The 20,470-nt window shown below is 34.5% G+C and overlaps 1 protein-coding gene across 2 annotated transcripts in view; it reads right to left on the minus strand.

Moving 5' to 3' along the window:
• Nucleotides 1-398: 398 nt before the first annotated feature.
• LOC121408999 (protein KIAA0100-like) overlaps nt 399-20,470 on the minus strand; it is a 61,878-nt gene continuing 41,806 nt past the window's right edge. For both annotated transcript variants that reach the window (XM_041600767.1, XM_041600766.1), the window contains 22 exons: nt 20,047-20,112; nt 19,027-19,209; nt 18,124-18,199; nt 17,280-17,446; nt 16,210-16,542; nt 15,471-15,632; nt 14,652-14,749; nt 14,440-14,523; nt 13,306-13,398; nt 12,630-12,682; nt 11,899-12,013; nt 10,979-11,075; nt 10,479-10,557; nt 9,937-10,104; nt 9,528-9,568; nt 9,099-9,176; nt 7,876-7,935; nt 7,326-7,394; nt 6,642-6,782; nt 5,744-5,811; nt 4,188-4,239; nt 399-3,573 (listed from right to left, as the gene is read on the minus strand). In XM_041600767.1, coding sequence (XP_041456701.1) covers nt 3,511-3,573; nt 4,188-4,239; nt 5,744-5,811; nt 6,642-6,782; nt 7,326-7,394; nt 7,876-7,935; nt 9,099-9,176; nt 9,528-9,568; nt 9,937-10,104; nt 10,479-10,557; nt 10,979-11,075; nt 11,899-12,013; nt 12,630-12,682; nt 13,306-13,398; nt 14,440-14,523; nt 14,652-14,749; nt 15,471-15,632; nt 16,210-16,542; nt 17,280-17,446; nt 18,124-18,199; nt 19,027-19,209; nt 20,047-20,112 — 2,346 coding nt within the window. In that variant the 3' untranslated portion in view covers nt 399-3,510. The remainder of the gene's footprint in view (nt 3,574-4,187; nt 4,240-5,743; nt 5,812-6,641; nt 6,783-7,325; nt 7,395-7,875; nt 7,936-9,098; nt 9,177-9,527; nt 9,569-9,936; nt 10,105-10,478; nt 10,558-10,978; nt 11,076-11,898; nt 12,014-12,629; nt 12,683-13,305; nt 13,399-14,439; nt 14,524-14,651; nt 14,750-15,470; nt 15,633-16,209; nt 16,543-17,279; nt 17,447-18,123; nt 18,200-19,026; nt 19,210-20,046; nt 20,113-20,470) is intronic.

Here is a 20,470-nt window from a genome sequence, read left to right on the forward strand (position 1 = left end):
AAAAAAATGCTACACAATAGTGTTAAAAATAATCAAAATTCTAGTATTCAGTTATTACACACTAGAGCCAACACTGAGAGATTGATGGAAAAAAATGACATTGAATTCTTTTACTTTTTTATTGGTTGCCAAAACATCTCTTAACACTTGCCACAAACAAGTTGAAGAAAATGTAAAGGATCATACATGATACAGCATACATTTTGGATTGAAAATATACCATTTAGACTACCAAATTTATTCTAGCATTTCCAGTTGTTTTCTACCCTTTAAAATGAGAACAGTTATTCATATTTCTAGAAATACAAAGTTGCATATAGGGTTCAACATGTGCTATAATGAATTGTTTCAGCTACTAATTAGAGCATGATTTAGGCCTGTTTGTAACCCTGTTGAAGCACAAACTCTTCACATCACATGACATTAGTTCAACTAATAAAAATGTAACTTAAAAGAGGTATATAACTTATTCTGCATAATCATACATGTAACTATTAACATCATTAATACATGTTTGTATGATTCTCAATGTTAATTGGGTTATTGTACTCTCTATTCACTAAAAAATGCTTCATATAAAATGGATAAGTAAATGTCTTTTATAAGAATAAAGTAATACAGCATGACAGAGATTTTAAAACAATTGTTTTTGTTGCAAATCCCGTAGAAAATGGACATATCAGTTCACATTTTTAATCCTTTGTGTACTGTGACACAAACAAATATTAAGTATAATAAATAGTGAATAATTCTTAAGTAAGAATATGGAGAAATCAACATGATGCATTAAATGATAATGAAAAAAATAGTAGATCTTTATTAAATTAAATGATATTGTATAAAAAGTATAAAATACTATACATTTTGTACAATAATCATGTGAATAATTCACATTCTAAGTAATTACACCTTTACAATCATACATTCATACACAGTATACATAAAGCACGAACTGTGTTCAAATGTCTTTATCAATATCGCATCAAACCCTCATAATATGATTCTGAGTATCCCTCAAACAATGCATGCAGCAATGCATAACTATAATTGTAAACTATAAATTTACATGGAAAATAATAATTTAATTCTTTACAAAACACATTGCACTTGAAGATAATCTTTGTAAGCTCACATTTCTATTGCCACGACTGTTTTGATTTAGCACTAACAAATGCTCACCTTCGAAATGGAATGGGAATTTTTTTTTATTGTAAAAAGGACCTTAGCCTTATGGGGCTCTATGACATGTCAGGTTGTCAAATTATTACAATAATAAACAAACATAGGCCAGCTTCATAATTATACAACATGTGCTCAAACATTGGTCTTAACCAATCACCTACCATTATTTCAGTAGCTTACACAAGCTCTTACACTGTATTATTGATGTAAAGTATTGTGAGACAGGGCCCAAGACTCCTTCCAAATCCTTGATGAATCATCATTTCTGAACCTAGCCTCACTCTGTTGCATCATTTTTCTTCTATTCATTTTATATTTTCTTTCTCTTTCTGTCTTGGTGAATCCCCCTCTCTCTATTAGGAACTCATTGGTGTTCGGGCTAGTCAATTCATTGATATTCGGTAACTAATATTTCATCATGAGGTATTACCCTGAATAGCATTTTCATTCCATGTAATATTTCATTTTCCTCAGCTCTATATTAATGATAGTCTATTGTTAATTTTTCTCACATAAAATGTATCTGATTATACTCATGATTTTCTTTAAACTAAGTTCATCAAATATACCACCTCACACAGCTTTCAAGTGATGAGCTCATGTTACTATTTAAATACAGTGTCTATATTCATAAAAACTGACCCAAAGGTACAAATATAAGCCTCTACCTATATCTAATTGTATACATCTTCATATACTTCTAAAATAACATTGGAACCATATGAATAAACAAATGGACATGGTTTTATAGCATAATTATATTAATTTAAAAAGAATATGACAAATTATGACTAAACTAGAATGCATGTCAACAGGAGCATCTAGTCAGATATGGATAGAAAGTATCAATCATAATTAGATGGGGATGTTTTATAAAGTTGTTTGTAAAAGTTACGAATCAATGAATTATGAATGAAGATAATTCAAGCCCAAATTGGTTTCTTAATAACTTTTAGTGACATTGCTTAAAGCTGAAATATGGTTACAAATTTAGAGCGAAGTATATTTGTCACCATTTGAAGCAAAATCACATAAATCCAGACAAACTTTGTTTAAGGTTCTATGACACCAATTCTATCTTATTCTAGATACAGATCTATTATAAGGTAGTTTTACTTGAAAACTACGAATTTGCCATCGGTTCCTGTGTACGACGAACCAGTGTTGCGTTATTCCACGGAAATGAACTTCAACGGGAACGCCCACTAAAATTTTCGAACCTGTCAAAACCTGTCAATCATTGTGACGTCATCGAAGGAAGGCTTTCCTAGCTGTGCAGCTGGACCCCTAGTTATTGTACACGTTCCTCGTGTAGTTGCTGTTTCGACCGAGCTCATCCTTAACAGATTTTTAAAAGATTTTATGGGGCTTTGATCATGGCTGCACCATCGTCATCAGCTGCGTCTGATTCTTCAGTTTTTGAAGATTCAGGTTTTGAATATTATTCCAGCAATTCAATTTATTTACTTGAATCCACTCGTGCAACCACAATAGGCACTCCATGATCCAAACATCAACAACACTCAACAGCTTCCTTCCCTGACGTCATAATTGTCATGTGATATACAAAACCAAATCGGGCTGATTTTCGTTGGCCGGGCGAATTTGGCTCAATTTTCACTATAAAACTGCCTTTGAACCTGATGTGCGATGTTTTTCTGGTAAAATTTCGATGGAATCGTAAGAAGTTACCAATAAGTTAGCGAATAAATCAGCATCTTTGCTGTATTTCATGGGACCTTTAACATGGTTAAAACTTATGCATATTCAAGTCATTCATAACTTTATGAATGACTATATAACTTTATATACAGCTTTATGAAATGGTCACCATGACAGCTTAACTATACATCTGTATTTAATTGATTATGTCTTCATTCTTGTGTATCAAGTGATTTCATTTTTGTCAGGAATATACTCCCATCTGACATAATTGCCAGCAACATAGTGGATACCTTTAAAGGAGGACTCAAAATAGACGTGGGCAAATAAAGCATACTTAAAAGGAGAAAAAAAAGTGCAAGGAAACATTTGATATAAGGGCCCAGTCTGATATGCTGCACTTGGGTAAAGTCATATAAAAATGCACACACTCTGACAGAGAAATTTGTTGGTTTAAGTCAAAAGTAACATAATATGCAAAAACACCAAAGACTTGAACCTAGGACCTACAGTAGGTGAAGCATTTACCCCTATACAGTGCAGTGATCCCAATACCCCCTATGACTATGTAATGACGCCCAAGCAGTGAACCGAGGGCAGTTGCCTCTATACAGAGTATAGGACTCCTAGGCAGTGACTCCTACATAGTGTGATATGGCTAGAAGTTCAATGACCTGATTGACCTTTGCCAAAGAGAATCCTCTTGCTAGAATGCTTCTCTTCTGTGGCCTGAAAATATCAAGAAAGAAACTGAATCGACATCATCATTATCATCAACACAATATCTGATTTCAATCCAGTAGTAGAGTTATTATCTGTGAAGTACTATCACATGTCAAATAATTACATAAAAATCCAGAATGTGCTGTTATTAAACAAATATAGAATTAAATAGTTCTAGCCTCCCCCCCCCCAAAAAAAAAATGCTGATAAAGGGCAGCAACAGAATGAAATTGAATATGATGACACAGTTCTAATTCATAAAAGTTTGCCATAGATCATAATCCTAATTCTTATTGCCTGTTGTGTAGTATCTGAAGAATTGAAGTGCAAATGAAACAGACTGACAATACGAACCAAAGTCCTTTATAATAGGTTTGTGTTATTAATGATAATTTGCTGGTGTAACAATTACTTTGGGTGCAATTACATTGCCCCTGTTTTTACAGAAAGTTACAATCATTTTAAATGTATTCTATTACAATTATTCTATTACAAATCTAATTTCATCCAATCATATCATATCATTTGTTGTACATATAACAGGAGACTGTAACTTTTCACGAAATGGGCCTAAGGACCATGTCCCACTATGTTTTTACAGTATCAAAATCTTTACTTACAATATTTGTGGCTTTTTGTCCCATCAATAATCTCGCTTTATCAACATCTTCCCTGCAACACAATGAAGAAATAATGATCAAAACTCCACCAAATTCTACATATTTTTGAAAAATTAGTGCCACTATAGTGAAACAGGGAACCACAGTTCACTTCATACAGCAGCGCTTTATTAAATCACACGCAATGGTTCCTATTTCCTTCTCTATTCACTGGCATACAGATATGGGCAATGAATGGAAAATGGTGACTGAGATAACTTCAAACGATGCTGGAACAATTATAAGAACTTAACTTGTGATAATTCTGAGCTAAACTTAGAATCACACTAAACTTGATGAAGACTAAACTGGAATACATATAAGACAATGCTTGGAACAGACTCAGTTTGACCGAGAAGCTGCTCTCTCATATACACTTTCTGGACATAGCATGAAGTTCATCCCCAGCACACAGCGAAAACCCAGATTCAGAGAGGAGAGAGAGAGGGGATAAATCAATCCAAACAAGGATAGGATAAAGTCAACCACAGGGTTAAACTAGGAGTTTGGACATTAGGAGTTGAGGGGGAGAAGTCTGTGAAGGGCAAAGGCAAAGTTGTAATTAGGAGAGAGAAAGAGGGAGTTACTGAACCTCAATGTGTACTAGCCAAGGTAATAAACAAGAACGAGTTTCTGAAGTTTGTCACATGGTTAAAGAGAACTACACAGGGTTGAAAGTCACTGGAAAGAGAAAGTGAGGAGAGTAAAACTATCTGAAAGTAGATGCAAGGTCACAAAGAAGGGAGATGCACTGTGAGTGATTTCTGAAAGACAAAGGAAAGCCAAAATGAGGAGAATACAGATAGTGGACAGACCAGTAGAGTTTGACCCTGAGCAAGTTACAGTACAAGAGAGGGCTTGGCTGTGTTCAGGTTACTGGGCAAGTTTAAAATGACATTCACAATTGATCTTAGCAAAGACATTCATTACATAAACTGAGTAGAGTACAATTTAATATAATAAACACTAATTAAAGCATAAGAATGAAAATATGGAAGTATAAATGATGAGAGAATATCAAACATCTTAACCAAAATGTGTGACAATATTAAGTCAAAATCTATCACAAACTTGGATTTTTGTAATAAACATGTCGAAATTTTTGCTCGCTCACAACTTTTTGATTTTACGTAATACGCTATATCGAGCCCCCTTAATTTTTTTGGCTCATTACACCACTGCCTCCATTCACTTGTACACAAGTGCACATGCACAAATCGACATATGGTTCCCGAAATTACTATTTGGCCAATTAATGAGATGAGTATAAAGATAATGCAATAAAGTGTAATCATCCTTGTATAGATTGAAATTGCATTTATTATACAGCAGAACTTATCATGATGCACGCTCCTTTATAATACCTATGGGCTTCATAGTTGAGATATTGATATAAGCACAAAATATTCAAGTTTGAAGTACTGAGCAAATATATACACATGATACAAAGTTTTTATGGAGTAAATAATTATCAAAGTACCAAGAGGCAAGTGAGTACAATGTAAGTATATAATTACCTTGCATCAATAGGCACTGGTCCAGCATCATCTTTGCCTGATTTGAACCAAAGCTTCTCCTTGATTGCCTACAACATGGATAAACATGAAAGAGATTATAAAGATATAAACATTCTACCCCATTTGGATAATGCTATCAACATAATATATGAATACTATCATTGTACAACACATAATGTGCCCTTGCCACTTTATCCTCTATTATAAGGTATATATACGTATCTGGAACAAGGCACCACTGTTTCAGCTCCAAATCTCTTTCTCATGCCTGTATCATAGCCTATCCCCATGTACATTATACAAAATGCCTGCAATCTGACACTGAGTCACATAATTTTTTCTCTTTCTCTTTTTAGCATTTCCATTAATTTGAATGCAGGATAGAGAACATTGTCAATTAAATGCCTTGCTAATGGGCAAAGGTGCCCCAGCCGGGGATCGAACCCCAGAATTTCCATGTACAGTCTGGCGCCTTAGACCAATCAGCCACAGCACCTCCAAAGAAAATCTTTGGGATCACATAAATCTTTCTCTAGTTACATTACTAACCTCAAAAGAAATAAACATCTTACTCTTTGAAGACTATAATGCATTGTAAATATCTTCTAATACTTTACATGAATCTTATTAACATTGACAGACATAGGGCAAGAGTTTTGCAATGAATTTGATTTTGCAATAGAAATTATTAATTGGTTTGCTCCGGTTAATATTGAACCATCGATTGCGAATTTGCACCCAATATTTGTAATAAATCAATTTCAAATAAGTTTCTTGCAACACTCTCATAGACTTGTGTAATACACTGCATCTACCTTGATGTTTCTTTACTGCAAGCATTCATGCTTTCTAAGCAGTTGGGTAACCAACAGACCATATTTTCATAATACACACTAACCTGTGACACTAGAGCATTCTTGTATTCTTTCTTCATTCCCATTAGAAAGTCAAGCCAAGTCCATGTTTTGTTGTGGTACTCTAAAGACGGCAGCAGGAGATGAAAGTTATGCACATCCTCCAGGTTCTTATCCTTCTCACCCTATAGGGGTCAAAGGTCAAAATCAAACCATTATAAAAATCATATTTCCCATTTTGTAGATCTATGGTATCGGTAAATGCCATAATACACCTATAAACGTTACAATAACAGATATTAAACTCAAAGATAATGTTCAAGAAAGATAACAAGGAGACATTTATACTTGTTGATTCCAGTGAATTGAACCTAGGCACCAATAAAACAGGAGATTCCCCCCCCCCCGAGACCCCACTGCACATGGGAAATCACAGCTCAATGCACGCATAAAAGATACCACCAGCACAAAACACAGAATTCCTACTGCCCATAAGCCTCTCTAAGGGTTAAATCAGCTCTCTACATTCTAAAGTAGACTCGAAAGCGAAAGATCTGCCGAAAAGGGAGAGTTAGATTCTTTGTGATGCAATGATTGTTGACTCAAATCCTTGATTCAAATACATATGGTTCCAATGGGTAGAATAATTTCATCCTCTTAATTGATAGATAAAAGAATCCTATACCTATCCTATCGTACCGTCCTTTTGAAAGTCAATGTTTACGTACCTTGTAGCTGACTAGTAGAGGTACTGCTGGAATCTTGATGTAAACAAACATATTGTTCAATGCTCGCTCCTAGAAAAGTAAAAGATCCATCCATAAATAGAATACTCATGATGATATACAAATTTACATTAGTAAGCATGAATATTATATATATAACTAACAAGATCTAACCAGCACAATGATGAAATACATATGCAGCAATTTTGCTTGCAAGATAAAGAACTTGCGCAAAACAAAAATGTAATTATTGTTATGCGCAAGTTTAAAAACTATTTTTTACTACTTTTTTTTAAACTATGTTTTAAAACTATTTTTCAAAATTATGTAATTATGTAGAAATTTCAATTCAGGAGCTACATTGAAAATTTTCATGAGAGAGCTTTGTTAATTAATAACTAATAATTTGACCAGATGGCACTTTCTGGAAAGTTGGATAAATTAAACAATATCTTCCATTAGCATCTTATTATTTGTATTAACTACACATCTCCTACAACCTCTTTCAATGTTTTTTTAATTATTTTTTTTTTAAATCAATGATTCATGTTACCTTCATCTTGTCAATGTCATCTGTTTTCTTGAGCTTTGCTAGGAGTTGCTTTCTCTTTGGCTAAGGAAGGGGTGAAAATAAAATAAGATAAATCTGTTCAAACCATGCGAAGACGATCATGTGACTGTTTGAGTAACACTGAGCTATAAAAGGATAAAATTGAGTACAATACAAAGTTTCTATCACATTCAAGATTCAACCGATTTTAAGGCCCTGTGAAAAAATGATTTGCAATTTACCACAAAATGGCAATGGTTAATCAAGATAATTGTTGCATGCATAATTTGTTCCAAAAATTATCCAATAACTAATCAGATTTCTTCTTTCAGATTAGCTGTTCATCATAGGCCTAGGGTCATGCCAATATGATGTAGAACATTCCAAAGTAACCCATAGTCGGATTAGATAATCAACATTGGTGTCCATTGTGAGATTTCAGGATGATCAAAGAGATAAATAGAAATCATGAACTTCACTAAAATCCTATTTCACAGGTGGTATGTATTTTTTCAGAGCAGCTTTTCGCATTCCCATTATTTTGTTTATGATGAAATGTGGAGATTGGTAATGAAAGGCTGCTTACAGGAATTCTGTCAAAAAGACGAGGCTCAAATTGTGGACAAGGTATCTATGTCTGTTTATGGAATTTCCCTAGGATTTCGGCAGGACAGCTTTTTTCGTTGGTAAATGCCAAACTGGCATATAACCAACTACATGGGAACCATTTTACGTCTAAGATTAAAACATAGTGGCTGACTTTATAGACGACAAAAGTGAAAACAATGGCAGAGCATGGGTTCAAACTCACAACCATGCGATTATGAGTATGAGTCCAATGGCAACCGCTCTCTCATTTCAAGAAGTTGCGAATGATGTTGAATGATGTATTAATTTTAAGAAAGGAAAAAATATTTTTAACAACTACTTAATAAATACAATTTTATGGAGTGTTGCAAGAATCTTATTTGCAATGGTTGGAAGCATATCATCCCCCTCCTCCATGTAGCACCGAGTACAAATATTAGACTTCCAAAACATACAAATTACAAAAATAATAATAACTCAGTGTTTGTTGATGAAATGCAACCCCTTCTTGAGCTAAATGCTACTAGTATATCACTGTGTAGCTGATTTAACACCTAAGAATATGTTTCAGTTGTGTGTAAAGTCTTTCATAGCTTTATGAAGAGCTACATGATATAGCAGGTAGGGTTATAACAAACCTTTGATGGTGCAACATCTCTTGGTAGAGTTCCACTGATACTTGATTCATCACTGCTAGTTGATCTCAAACTCCCACTCTGTATTCAAACCAAATAAGAATGTATACTGACATGCAATGCATTTAGTGATGCAATACACAGTGTACATCATAGTGTTTACATATCAGGATAATGTATCACTGACAGTTCTAAGAGATGATATATCCATGGTTGATACAGGTATCTTTTAAAATGTTTCTTACATCTTATAACAACATTAAAAACAGACATTTATAATGCATTCTCTATCTAGAAATATTCTAATCCAAGATGAATGAGAATTCACAAAGAGTAACAAGAGTTTGAATGAGTAAAAATGGGCATTCTTGCTTTAAAAAAAGGCTTAAACTTTAAAAAATATTACTTTTAAGAAATAAGATTTTGGCTTACCCTTGTAAAGGTACTTGTATCATTCTCTTCAGATTCAATTCCTTTTTAGAACAATAGGAGTGGAAAAACAGAAGAGATAAATACTTCAGAATGGATAAACAGAGGTTATATTTAAATAAATATACATATGTACATACATATTGGTATATAATAAAGATGTAAATTTTGAATTTTTGCTTTAACATGATGATTTTTGGTTTCTTTCTTGTTCTTTAAATTCCCTGCAAGGTACATCCGTAAGTACATGTATTTCATATCATACAAATCTTTGCATATTTTATATATACATTTTTCTGTACATGTGTTAAAACATATCAATATACATGCAGATATTTCTATCGAAAAAGAAATAAAATAATGCCATCAAAATCTTGGAATTGGCAGATATCAACTGGCCCTGAGAACTCACTCTTAAGCGTATCATCACTGAAAGCTGAAGCTGATACAGGTCCGTCATGATCAACAGATCGTCCAGGAAAGAAGAATGCCATCACCTTCTTAAAGAATCGATTGGTTAACTGGATGGTCAACGGTACAACATTGACCTCAAAGTTCTCCTGTACCGAAATCCCACCAACTGAAAACAGACAGATAGTTTCCAGTTAAATGAAAGTTTGATTTTCACTAGTAAATTATCACAACCGATTTTCAACTGATATCCACATCTACAGTATGTGATGGGCCTGGACACTAATGATTCAATAAATCTGTTACAAATTAATTGCATATCAATATTTAGAATGGCAAAAGTGAAAAGGGTGGTTTGTGGTACGAGACTACAACATAAGAGGATTTTACTGGGCAAGATTATAACAGAATAGCACTGGTGTACCACATGAAAGAGCCTCCACCCCAGGGATTTTAATTCAGCAGTTTGAAAGACATTTTAATAACTTACACTAAAGAAGAGAATCTTTGATTAAAGTAAAGTTCACAGTTGATGAAGCTTACCTGGTGGTTTTCCTCTTGCAATAACCCTGAGTGCGACCTGTGCTGATCTACCACTAGTGTCCTGGGGTCTCAGCACTTCCTGAAAAGCCAATAGAATATCAGAACAATGATACCCTAAAACGCATTTTCCAGGGGCCCATTGCATAAAACTTTTTACCTGAGAAAACTCAGGTTGTTTTTACCAGAGTTTTTGCCCTGTGTTAAAGTCAATGGCAGAAATCAGACTAACCTTAGTTTTCAGTATTTACCATAGTTGTCTCAGGTAAAAAGTTTTATGCAACAGGCCCCAGTTGTGGTAATGATAATAAAATAGGTAAAAATAAAATCTGACTAAAAGACCACCCAAGTTCTTGTTCTTATGACTACTAAAATATGTGTGAATATATTCTGGTAAAAAATGTGTAATTGTCGATTGATAAGGACCACAATTTCGGCATTCTGTTGGGTTGCCACCAGGGATACAAGTTTTTATTTTCACCAAATAAACATTATAATCATACCTTATAGACATCGTTGGGAAGGAGGTTTGTGATTGTCACATACGCAAGCTCCATCAGGTTTTCAGTTGAATCATCTGACTTGATATTCCTACAATACCTGGGGGTTGTAACAAAGAGATACGTTGAACACTTGATTAGTAGCTTATATGTTACTGGGCACTGGGGTCATAGCAGATATTAAATATTCAATGGAAAAATGTAAATGAAAAAAACAATACAAAAGTGACTGCTAGTATAAGAGGAAGAGAGCTAACAAGCTTTATATGGACCTCAACTGCTATGTATATTTAGGACATAATGAAAGAACCCGTGTTGAAATCATAACAACATAGCCTTAATGAGAAAATAACGATAATTGTACATGTTCATGAACACTAACTTAATGAGAAGTTTCAAACAGGGTACAATAATGCAGTATTATAAACTTGTCTATAAGCAAAGAAGCTCTTACACCATCTGGGTTTCAAATAATAACTTTCTCTCATGTCCCAATTTACCTCACCTGGGTTAAGTGTGGCACAATACTGATCAATTTCTTGCTGAAGAATCATTAATCATCAGAAGAAGTATTCTTAAACAGCAACTACACCTTGACAGAACCATTAAGACAGACATTTTATATCATTTGAGTTCTAGGATTTACGCTTAGGGGCCTGTAACATAGAGCGTAGCGAATAATAATGGGGCTGATTCCTACAATTTCATGTATTAAAAACCAGTAAGATCAATCATAAAAATCCGCTCCACTATCAATTGTTGATGTTACAGGACCCAGGAAGCATACAAGACGTTTTTCATATTATAACGGTCCTGGCACGAGTCATAGGTTACAGATCATTCTATGGTCAGATACCTGTAGGCATGCTCATATGAATTCCTAATCACATTGGCAACTGTATCAATGTAAGGATATGTCTTACTTGAAATGTCTGAGTTCTAGGTCTGCTATACCCAGTTGTCCATCTGCTTCTGTTAATCTCCACTTGGCTAGACTGAAACACACCTCAGCTCGCCAAGCAACACGAACACTATCAGCTACAGATGGGTAATAAACATGCAGAGTTAATGGTATACAAAATACCAATGATTAGCTTTTTTGTATAGCTCAATACTAAGAAAGAAATTCAGCATGTCTCAAAAAATCTGAAATTAATCCTACTAACATCAGATTCTGGTAACTACATAGTCAAATACATTTTTCATGAATTATAATAACAATCCTGACACTGCTCTGATAAAAGAGAACAAAGATCATATTTCAATAGTGATACATGCAAGGAAAGATTTGTCTGTCTTATTTTCATGGATGAAAACAAATTGAAGGTCCAGACTTAATAAAGATAATGATAATAATAAACAGTTCTTGTATAGTGCATATCACATTATGATATAAAGTCTCTATGCACCTTAGCAAAAATTAAAGTCACTTTTAGCTGCAACTTATAGTGGGAATTTTGGTCAGTGTCTTTCATTTCTTAATCCTCCAATATCTTCATAGCTAACAAGCTGGAAAGCTATTCAGGTATGTAGCAAAGTTGAACATGACTTTATGTAGGGAATTCAGTTACAAACGTAAATAAGATTCATGACAGGAAAGCACATGTATTCTAGGACTGAAAATATTTAATCAAATTTAAAAGAAGAGATATACCTTGATGCATCTTCTTCTTCAGTGCTGTCTGTAATTGGATCTCCTTATAACAACTAACAAAGAGAATCGAAAGACAAATACTGTAGAACTGAGTGGTATAGAGATGGTAGTAGCCAAGAGGTTATGCTACTCGACTTGAATGGTCATGTTCATAGGTTGCATCAACAACAACTAAAATTATTGTCAGTTTCATGAATTTATATTGAAGAAAAGGCCCAATCAGATTCGTAACATATCTGAACAATTGCAATGATGTCACTCCTATTAGGAATTATCTTTCCTTTTTACCTATACAGAAACTCAAAATATAGCATAATATTTCATAGTAAATATTTGTACAAGTATTTAGAAGTTTTTAAAGTATTATTTACTGTTGGAAAGTTAATATCAACTGCTGTAAGATTTGTGTTTAAAATAAGACACTTTTTCTTTCTTTCTTAACAATACATCAAACCAATCATTCAACCCCTGGATAAATGACATGAGCTCCTGGTGGGTGTTTCATAAAGCTGTAAGTTAAGAGTGACTTGAAGAACGGCTAGTGATCCTTTCTTGTGGAAAATGCGGGAGGACATGGTATATTCATAATCGCGTAAGACAGGATCACCAGCCGTTCTTAAAGTCGCTCTTAACTTCGAACAGCTTTATGAAACAGCCCCCTGCTGGATTCACTTACCTGACCATGATCCTAAGATCCTCAGCTGCATTGAGAAGAGATTCTTTAGATTCATACAGCTGTTTCTCTAATTCAGATACCTTCCTTACCAGTCTGAAAGCAAATATATCAATTCAATCAAACACATTTCTCAGGAACAGAAATATAGAAACAATCGAACAATGGTTCAGTAATACAGCTTTGTGATTGATTATAGGTCTCATTTTTATGATTGATTATACTGAGGTAACCATCATGAAAATCAATTGAACGATCAGTCCATTTTAAAAACACTTTGGCCCGAATTCGCAAGGGTGGTTTTTAAGACCATCAGTTGAACGCATGGTTTATACAGACTTCCTGTATCAATTATGCTTATTCACAGCGTATACTAAAAAATGTCCAATGCTGATGTGCGTTTTTGTCACAGTGCACCAAATTGGTGCCTGTTGCCGTCGTTATCCATGCTATTTTTTTAATGAGTCCATCGTTTTGATTTAATGAGTCCACTCTTCAAACAGTGGACTCATGAATAAAATAGCGTACTTATATAAGCATGGCAACCAGTGTCAATTTGGCGCACTGTGACAAAACCGCGCATCGTAAGGTAAATAAGCGTAATTCAACAGGAAATCTGCATAAACCATGGGTTCAAGCGATGTTTTTAAAAACCACCATTGTGAATTTGGGCCTTTGTGTTAAGGCCCCCAGAATTAGACATTCAACCAATAGTCAGCAAATGGTCTGTTTACAGACTTTGACACTGCACTCAGATGGCAATGTTTCAGCTCTCTCCTATTAATATCTATGAAACATATCCGTCATTAAGGTATTCACTGATAAAAGGTACGAGAGGTCTCCATCCATCCATCTTTTTATCTATACTTAACTGGACAAAATTCTTAGTTTCACCAAGCTAATTCAGTTACATCTTCAAACATATAGAAACATGCAGCTATGCTCATCTTCATACGCAGTCAACACGACTATGTGAATACATTAACATATAATACTAATATTTAAGATAAAAAAAAGTAACAAGAAAAATCTGGATGACGTTGTAAGTAAACATGAGATTAAACATACAAGTAAGGGAGGATACTAATTGAAGAGGGGAAATGTATATTCAGAAAAATGTATCATATTCATTCTTACGGTTGCTCATTTCCTGAATCTTCCAAAGACCGATGAGCATTGTACAGATCTCTCTCTATCCGTCGATTGTGGGAGATGTAATTCCTACAAATATCAAGAGCAAAGAAAAAGAGAAAATGTATGTTTCCAACACAGTATAATTTTAACAGTTCCTCTGAATATATGAAATATGTTGTGATCGCATCAATAAATTAACTGAGCTTGATATTTACCTGAGAGAGTTCTGAAGTTGCATGATGGGCTCTTTCTGATCTTCTGTATTGTTGAGTTGTAAGGCAAACCTCATATGTTGCATCCTTGCTATGGCTTCCTAAACATGGAGAGGAATAGAAAATTTGAATCTCGTTTATCTTACTTTGTACTAGTCTTACCATTATTATAATCCTCATTATCATGACAAGCAAAATCTTGAAAATACCATTATTACATTACAATCATCATGTTGGTAATTATGAAACTGGTGGTGGTATAGGTGTGTTTTATATATGCTTTGTTTGTTAACAGTTGGTTTACTTCCAAGACCATTTCATATCAGTATAGCTAAACCCAATCAGATCCAGTCATTACTCTGTCTAATACTAATGCTGGCTAACTACTGTCCTATTTCTAATGATCCAATTGTATTACTAGCACTTCACTTTATAAGATTTTCCCATTTTTTTTCAATGATTATTTGGTTTCCCTATGGTTATATGCATAGTCTGACTGGAAAAGAGTAAAATGGTTAAATATTGTGACAAGGAGACCAAATGGTTTATTTGAAGAACTTACCAACAAAATTGAATGAGTAGAAATTCCCTTTGGTGGTGTTGATCATCAAAGAGTCAATTACGTAATATATTCGTCCATTCCCCTATATGTTGGATCTTCCTGAGATTATTTGTCTCTGTTTTCTAGTTCTCATTAAAAATGTGAAATTTTCTTCAATAATATTGGTTTGGGAAGTTCATGAAGTGTAGTAAGAATGGAGGAAAATGGGGGTTGGATGTATAAAAAGGCTGATCATCTCATGGAATTGACAAAGAACAAACCTTTCTCTTTGGTTCTACATAGAGCAGTAGATTGTTGATGATATCCATGATCATTGAGTACTGGGCTGAGTTGGTGCAGATGTCTAGGTCATGATGGACCACTGTGATGGAATTTATTGATTCTTCTTTACCAAGTGGGTCACCATCATCATCTCCATCTCCCTGAACAAAAAAAAATATTGAGGAATTAGTACAAATATTGGTATGGTAAAGCGCAGGTCTGCTTATGATTGGTGAACCACATTTGCTTCCTACTTGGTTTGGTTTGGGTTACAGTCAGGATAGGGGCTTCGGTTCAGGATGATATGAAAAGAAATCATTAAGGGTAGTGTTTCTGAATAGTTTTTATGGTTGACTGAGAAACCACATGGGAATACAGGCCACAGTCAATGTCTAATAATCCTCATATTAGGTTGTCGATGACTCCATAACCATTTCAAGGAATTCACCACTACCATTTTTTCCCTTTTCTCATACTACATGCTCATTGCAAATAATTATGTATGTGGGGTGAATTCAAATTTACATTCAACATGTGAAACAACATTGACCAGAAGAATATCATAATCATAACATAAATGGCTTCTTGCTACTACAAAATGATCAATAATAAAAAATTTCGTATGTTTTCCTTTACATCTTTCTGTTTCTCCTTTCATTTCGATTTCTACCCCCCCCCCATCATCAAGATCTACACATCATTGCATGTACTATCATCCCTAAATAATGCACCTCTCACCTTATCCACATCTCCTCTGGCAAGCACCTGCGCAGCAACATCAGGATCCACGTCCCTGCCATACATGTTGTAGTAGAATCTGCAGGAACATCGCGAGATGATCCTCTGCAGCTGCACCGTATCGTTCTCCACATCCTCCGATGCCCCGCCCACCGTATCACTGACAACCCCACCCACGGAGTCCCCGCTCCCCACCAGGGCGGGGACGTCGGTCACACTTCGGTTGTGGTTGGGGTTCTTCTCTATGTTGGAGATGGCAAGCCATTTGACGTGGTCTTCTTGGTGGATGGCTGGGTTCACTCGAGAAGCAGGGTAACCAACTGTTGCAAAATACTGTCAGGGGTGGGGGAGTAAGAACATATGATAGGTCAGAACTTGTCAAAGGACACATTAACCATTTAAAACGCATGTACCTTCCAAAGAATATGGGATATTGTTAACACAGTTGCAAAGTCAAGATATGAATCTAAACTGCTAATACAGTAATTGTAAATAAAAATGAATACATCCAGAAATGCCAACTATCACTGAGCTTGAGGTATTTAGCATGTTCTCATGTAGATATTATCATGCATTTTATATTAATTACCATCATTTTGGCCCCACTGTCATCTCATCAACCTATGAAAGTCTTACATAAAGTGATTCACTGAAATTAGAAGCTCATAATCTAGTACACATAAAGTAGAGCTGTGGGGGGTTGAACCCTGGAACCAGTTCACAGTTCATGATTTACCCACTAACCCCAAAAACCTGTACCACCAAACTGTTAGTCAAGTGTCAAATTCCTCCTCATATTTTACACCTCATCACCATTATACCAAACAGAGAAAAACACACATATTCTACAAGGTCACAATTTAATTCCAATATATCAAAATAATTAACCATCTTACATTTCAATAGAGCTACAATTTCAATTGGATTCAATACACATTCAAAAGATTCAAAATAAGTCCAAAAAAAAAATACTAACTCCTGCCTAGAATATTTTTCTGCCCTAAATTTGAATTCAGTTTTTCAATTATCACATAAAGGTTAATTGATATATTTTTCGTATTGAATCTTACCTGCATCCTATCCAATGTACCAACCACCGTGGTTTTACTGGTCAATTTACTCTCCATCCACTTTGGCCAATGAGCTCTCTGCATGACCTGTGCATTAGCTGCACATACTAATACATAACCAGAACTATCTGAACCTCGCAACATAACTTGACTGTTAATAAGTTCAACTGTAGAAAAGAAAACAAAAATGTACTATTAACATCATAGATTCTTCAACAATCATCACTGAAACACAAGTCTTTTACACCACTCAATTCCAGTTCTAATTTTAATTTCAATTATCTTAGTTTTTCCATTCTCCATTTTATAATATTTTTTTGATTTCATATTTCATTGCTGAATTTGAATTCATATTCAAATTTCCAATATTAATTATTCAAAATCATCACATTCAACTTGCTCTCAACTCAAATATTTATTTCAATTCTAATTCTCATTTCTATATCAATTAAGATTTACATCTATTCATCAACAATGACAAATTCTACATTAATACACTTGGTCCACTGAAACACATTTTATGCTTGCAATAAAAATGAATTAGATTAAAACATTGTATTCATATGTCATAATCATGATCCAAGTGTCTCTTTTTTAGTTTATTTTTTTCACAATTCTTGTACATTGTTATGGATGCTTCCAACTATATCTTTATGAACTTATGTACCATCAAAGACAAAAAGTTAATATCATCATTACACAACTAGTACAGCAAGACCTGATGTCTCACTTCAACTTGAAAATAATTAAAATGGTGACATTCAATTAAATACTGTCTATAAAAGGTCAGCCACTATAATGACTACAGTTAAGGCATTGTAAAGCACAACACTCAATGAATTACCAAGCCAATTGTTGGTCATGACATCATCTTTGTTACAAGCTATAACACCAGACAGTTGTTCATTACTTCCTGATGTCTGGAAAATAAATATGGAAACAAAGTATTGAGAAAGAAAAGTCATCTAAATTTACATAATGTATAAAGTATACCTAGTCAAATACTTATTCTCTTAATATCCAGTTTAATAAAACAGGTTCAAGGATGTAGCCAATAGCAAGTGCATATGCAAGTCACATGATCATTAGTTTTAGATGTATAATTTTACCACTAGCAAAGAAAACTGAGATGCCATCTGAAATATGCATTTTTTTTAAAGAAAAGGTTTCGTCAAGAATTTTGATGCACTACACGCATAGTTTGCCAAGTAGGTGTTTCATCTTCGTTAATACGATCCTAGAAAATTTGGGTTTGAACGAACTTTCCACTACAAATTCATCCTGCCAATCCATTTATAAAACAAATATAATTTGTGGTATAGTGCCATTGCAGGTGTCTAGGGTAAATAGCCTCACTTACATACTCACACCTCAGCATTATTTGTATAACAATGCACTTGAATTGAAATCAAACAAACTACTAATTAACTATGTAAGTAACCCGTCTGGATACTACAGTGGTTTTAGACTCTGCATGCATAAACCATAGTCTTCACTGTAGTATACTAATAGTAGGGTGATTCCATAAGGTACGTACATCTGATGCCCTATTTTCAAGAAATTTCTATTTCTATCCTTTGATATTTCCAGTTCATATGAAAGGTTGCAGAGCTTTCAAATCATCATCCACTAACGTGAACAGTTCATGAAGAAACATAGGAAGGGATGAAAACTTTGATTGGATGTGCTAAAAGGTTGATTATTTATGGGACTATGCAATAGTGTAAGCAGTGACAGAAGTACATACCTCTTCAGTAAAGACCATGAACTTGGTGCTTGTCTCAGCCAGAAGCTGTTGCAGCATACTAGCCCCATGACCAGCTTGCATCTTAGACATTGGGCTAGGGGTGTGTCCAGCTGCCCCTGTGGAGCTAGAACCAGCCGAGGAGGGGGTACCAGGAGCACTTTGTATACCACCAGTCTGCCGCCGCTATGTCAGGAAGAATCAAAAGAGGATCTGAATCTCTGACGTAACAATTAAACATGTAGAGTCAACATATTACTTCAAGTTAGCCTGCAGCATATACTTAAATAGGTTATGGTAAACTCAACTGGTTGGCTTTTTGCTGTTTAATGCCAGCTGCTATAACTAATCACATAGGAAACATTTTACATCTAAGTTTGAAACATAGTGGCTGACATTATAGATTACTGATATTACTTGGGCCTTTCTATCAAAGTGGAGACAATAGCAGAGCAGAGATTCAATTCACGACCTTACCATCAAGAGTCCAATGCTCTAACCACTACACCACACAACCTGTCAAAGATATGCAGGTTCATTTCCATATTAAACAAATAGGCTTTTATAATCTAAGCTTTGAATAACAAAGTGGATTACCCCCTACCCCACACTTTCCCAGATACCTATAATTTTTTCGTTTACAATGCATTTGTATTTGTATGTGCAATTGTTTCATCTGTGCTGTGACTATACAACGTGATACCTTTGTACTTTCTAATCATAACGAATAATGAATTCAGTGCCCCGTCTTACAAAGAGTTACGAGTGATCCAGTCAATCGTAACTCAATGGAAATCCATAAGTGTCATAATTTTTTCTACAGAAAATTAGCAAAAATGTCCTTTGTAAACAAAGGAGAACACCCGAAATTGTCAAGAAATCAATGAATTTATGGATATACATTCATATCTAGATTTTTTTTAACAAACATGCATTTTATATGTTGACTTTGCTGGCTTTCCATATTTGTGATTGATCGGATCAATCGCAACTCTTTGTAAGACGGGGCCCAGATCTACTTACTGCTTGTGCACTGCTATCCATCTTCACACCTTTCAAGGCCTCAGTGGATAGATTCTGCTTCAGAGTCTAAGAGGAAAAAAACAGAGAATTCAATTCCATTTATTTTCCAGTACTGATAAAAAACTTATAAGTGAAAGGAAAAAGGCAATACATCCATTAAAAGAATGAATACAGAAAGAGAAAAAAATACAAGTACATGAATATCTTGCATTAGTATCAGGCAATGCTGCTGTGAAAAGAAATTCATTACAAGGATGAGTTTTAAATAAATGATGAAAGCATGAAAATTTATTTCATGAGCAATTACCAACGCCCATTGAAGTTTAACTTATCTACTTTTTCTACCAATAATTTTTACTCAAAACATTCAGAGGCACAGCTGGTACAAGAAAAGCACACAATTTTCATATTCAACATGAAAAAC

The sequence above is a fragment of the Lytechinus variegatus genome, chromosome 2, assembly GCF_018143015.1.
Source record: "Lytechinus variegatus isolate NC3 chromosome 2, Lvar_3.0, whole genome shotgun sequence".
In the NCBI taxonomy this organism is placed as follows: domain Eukaryota; kingdom Metazoa; phylum Echinodermata; class Echinoidea; order Temnopleuroida; family Toxopneustidae; genus Lytechinus; species Lytechinus variegatus.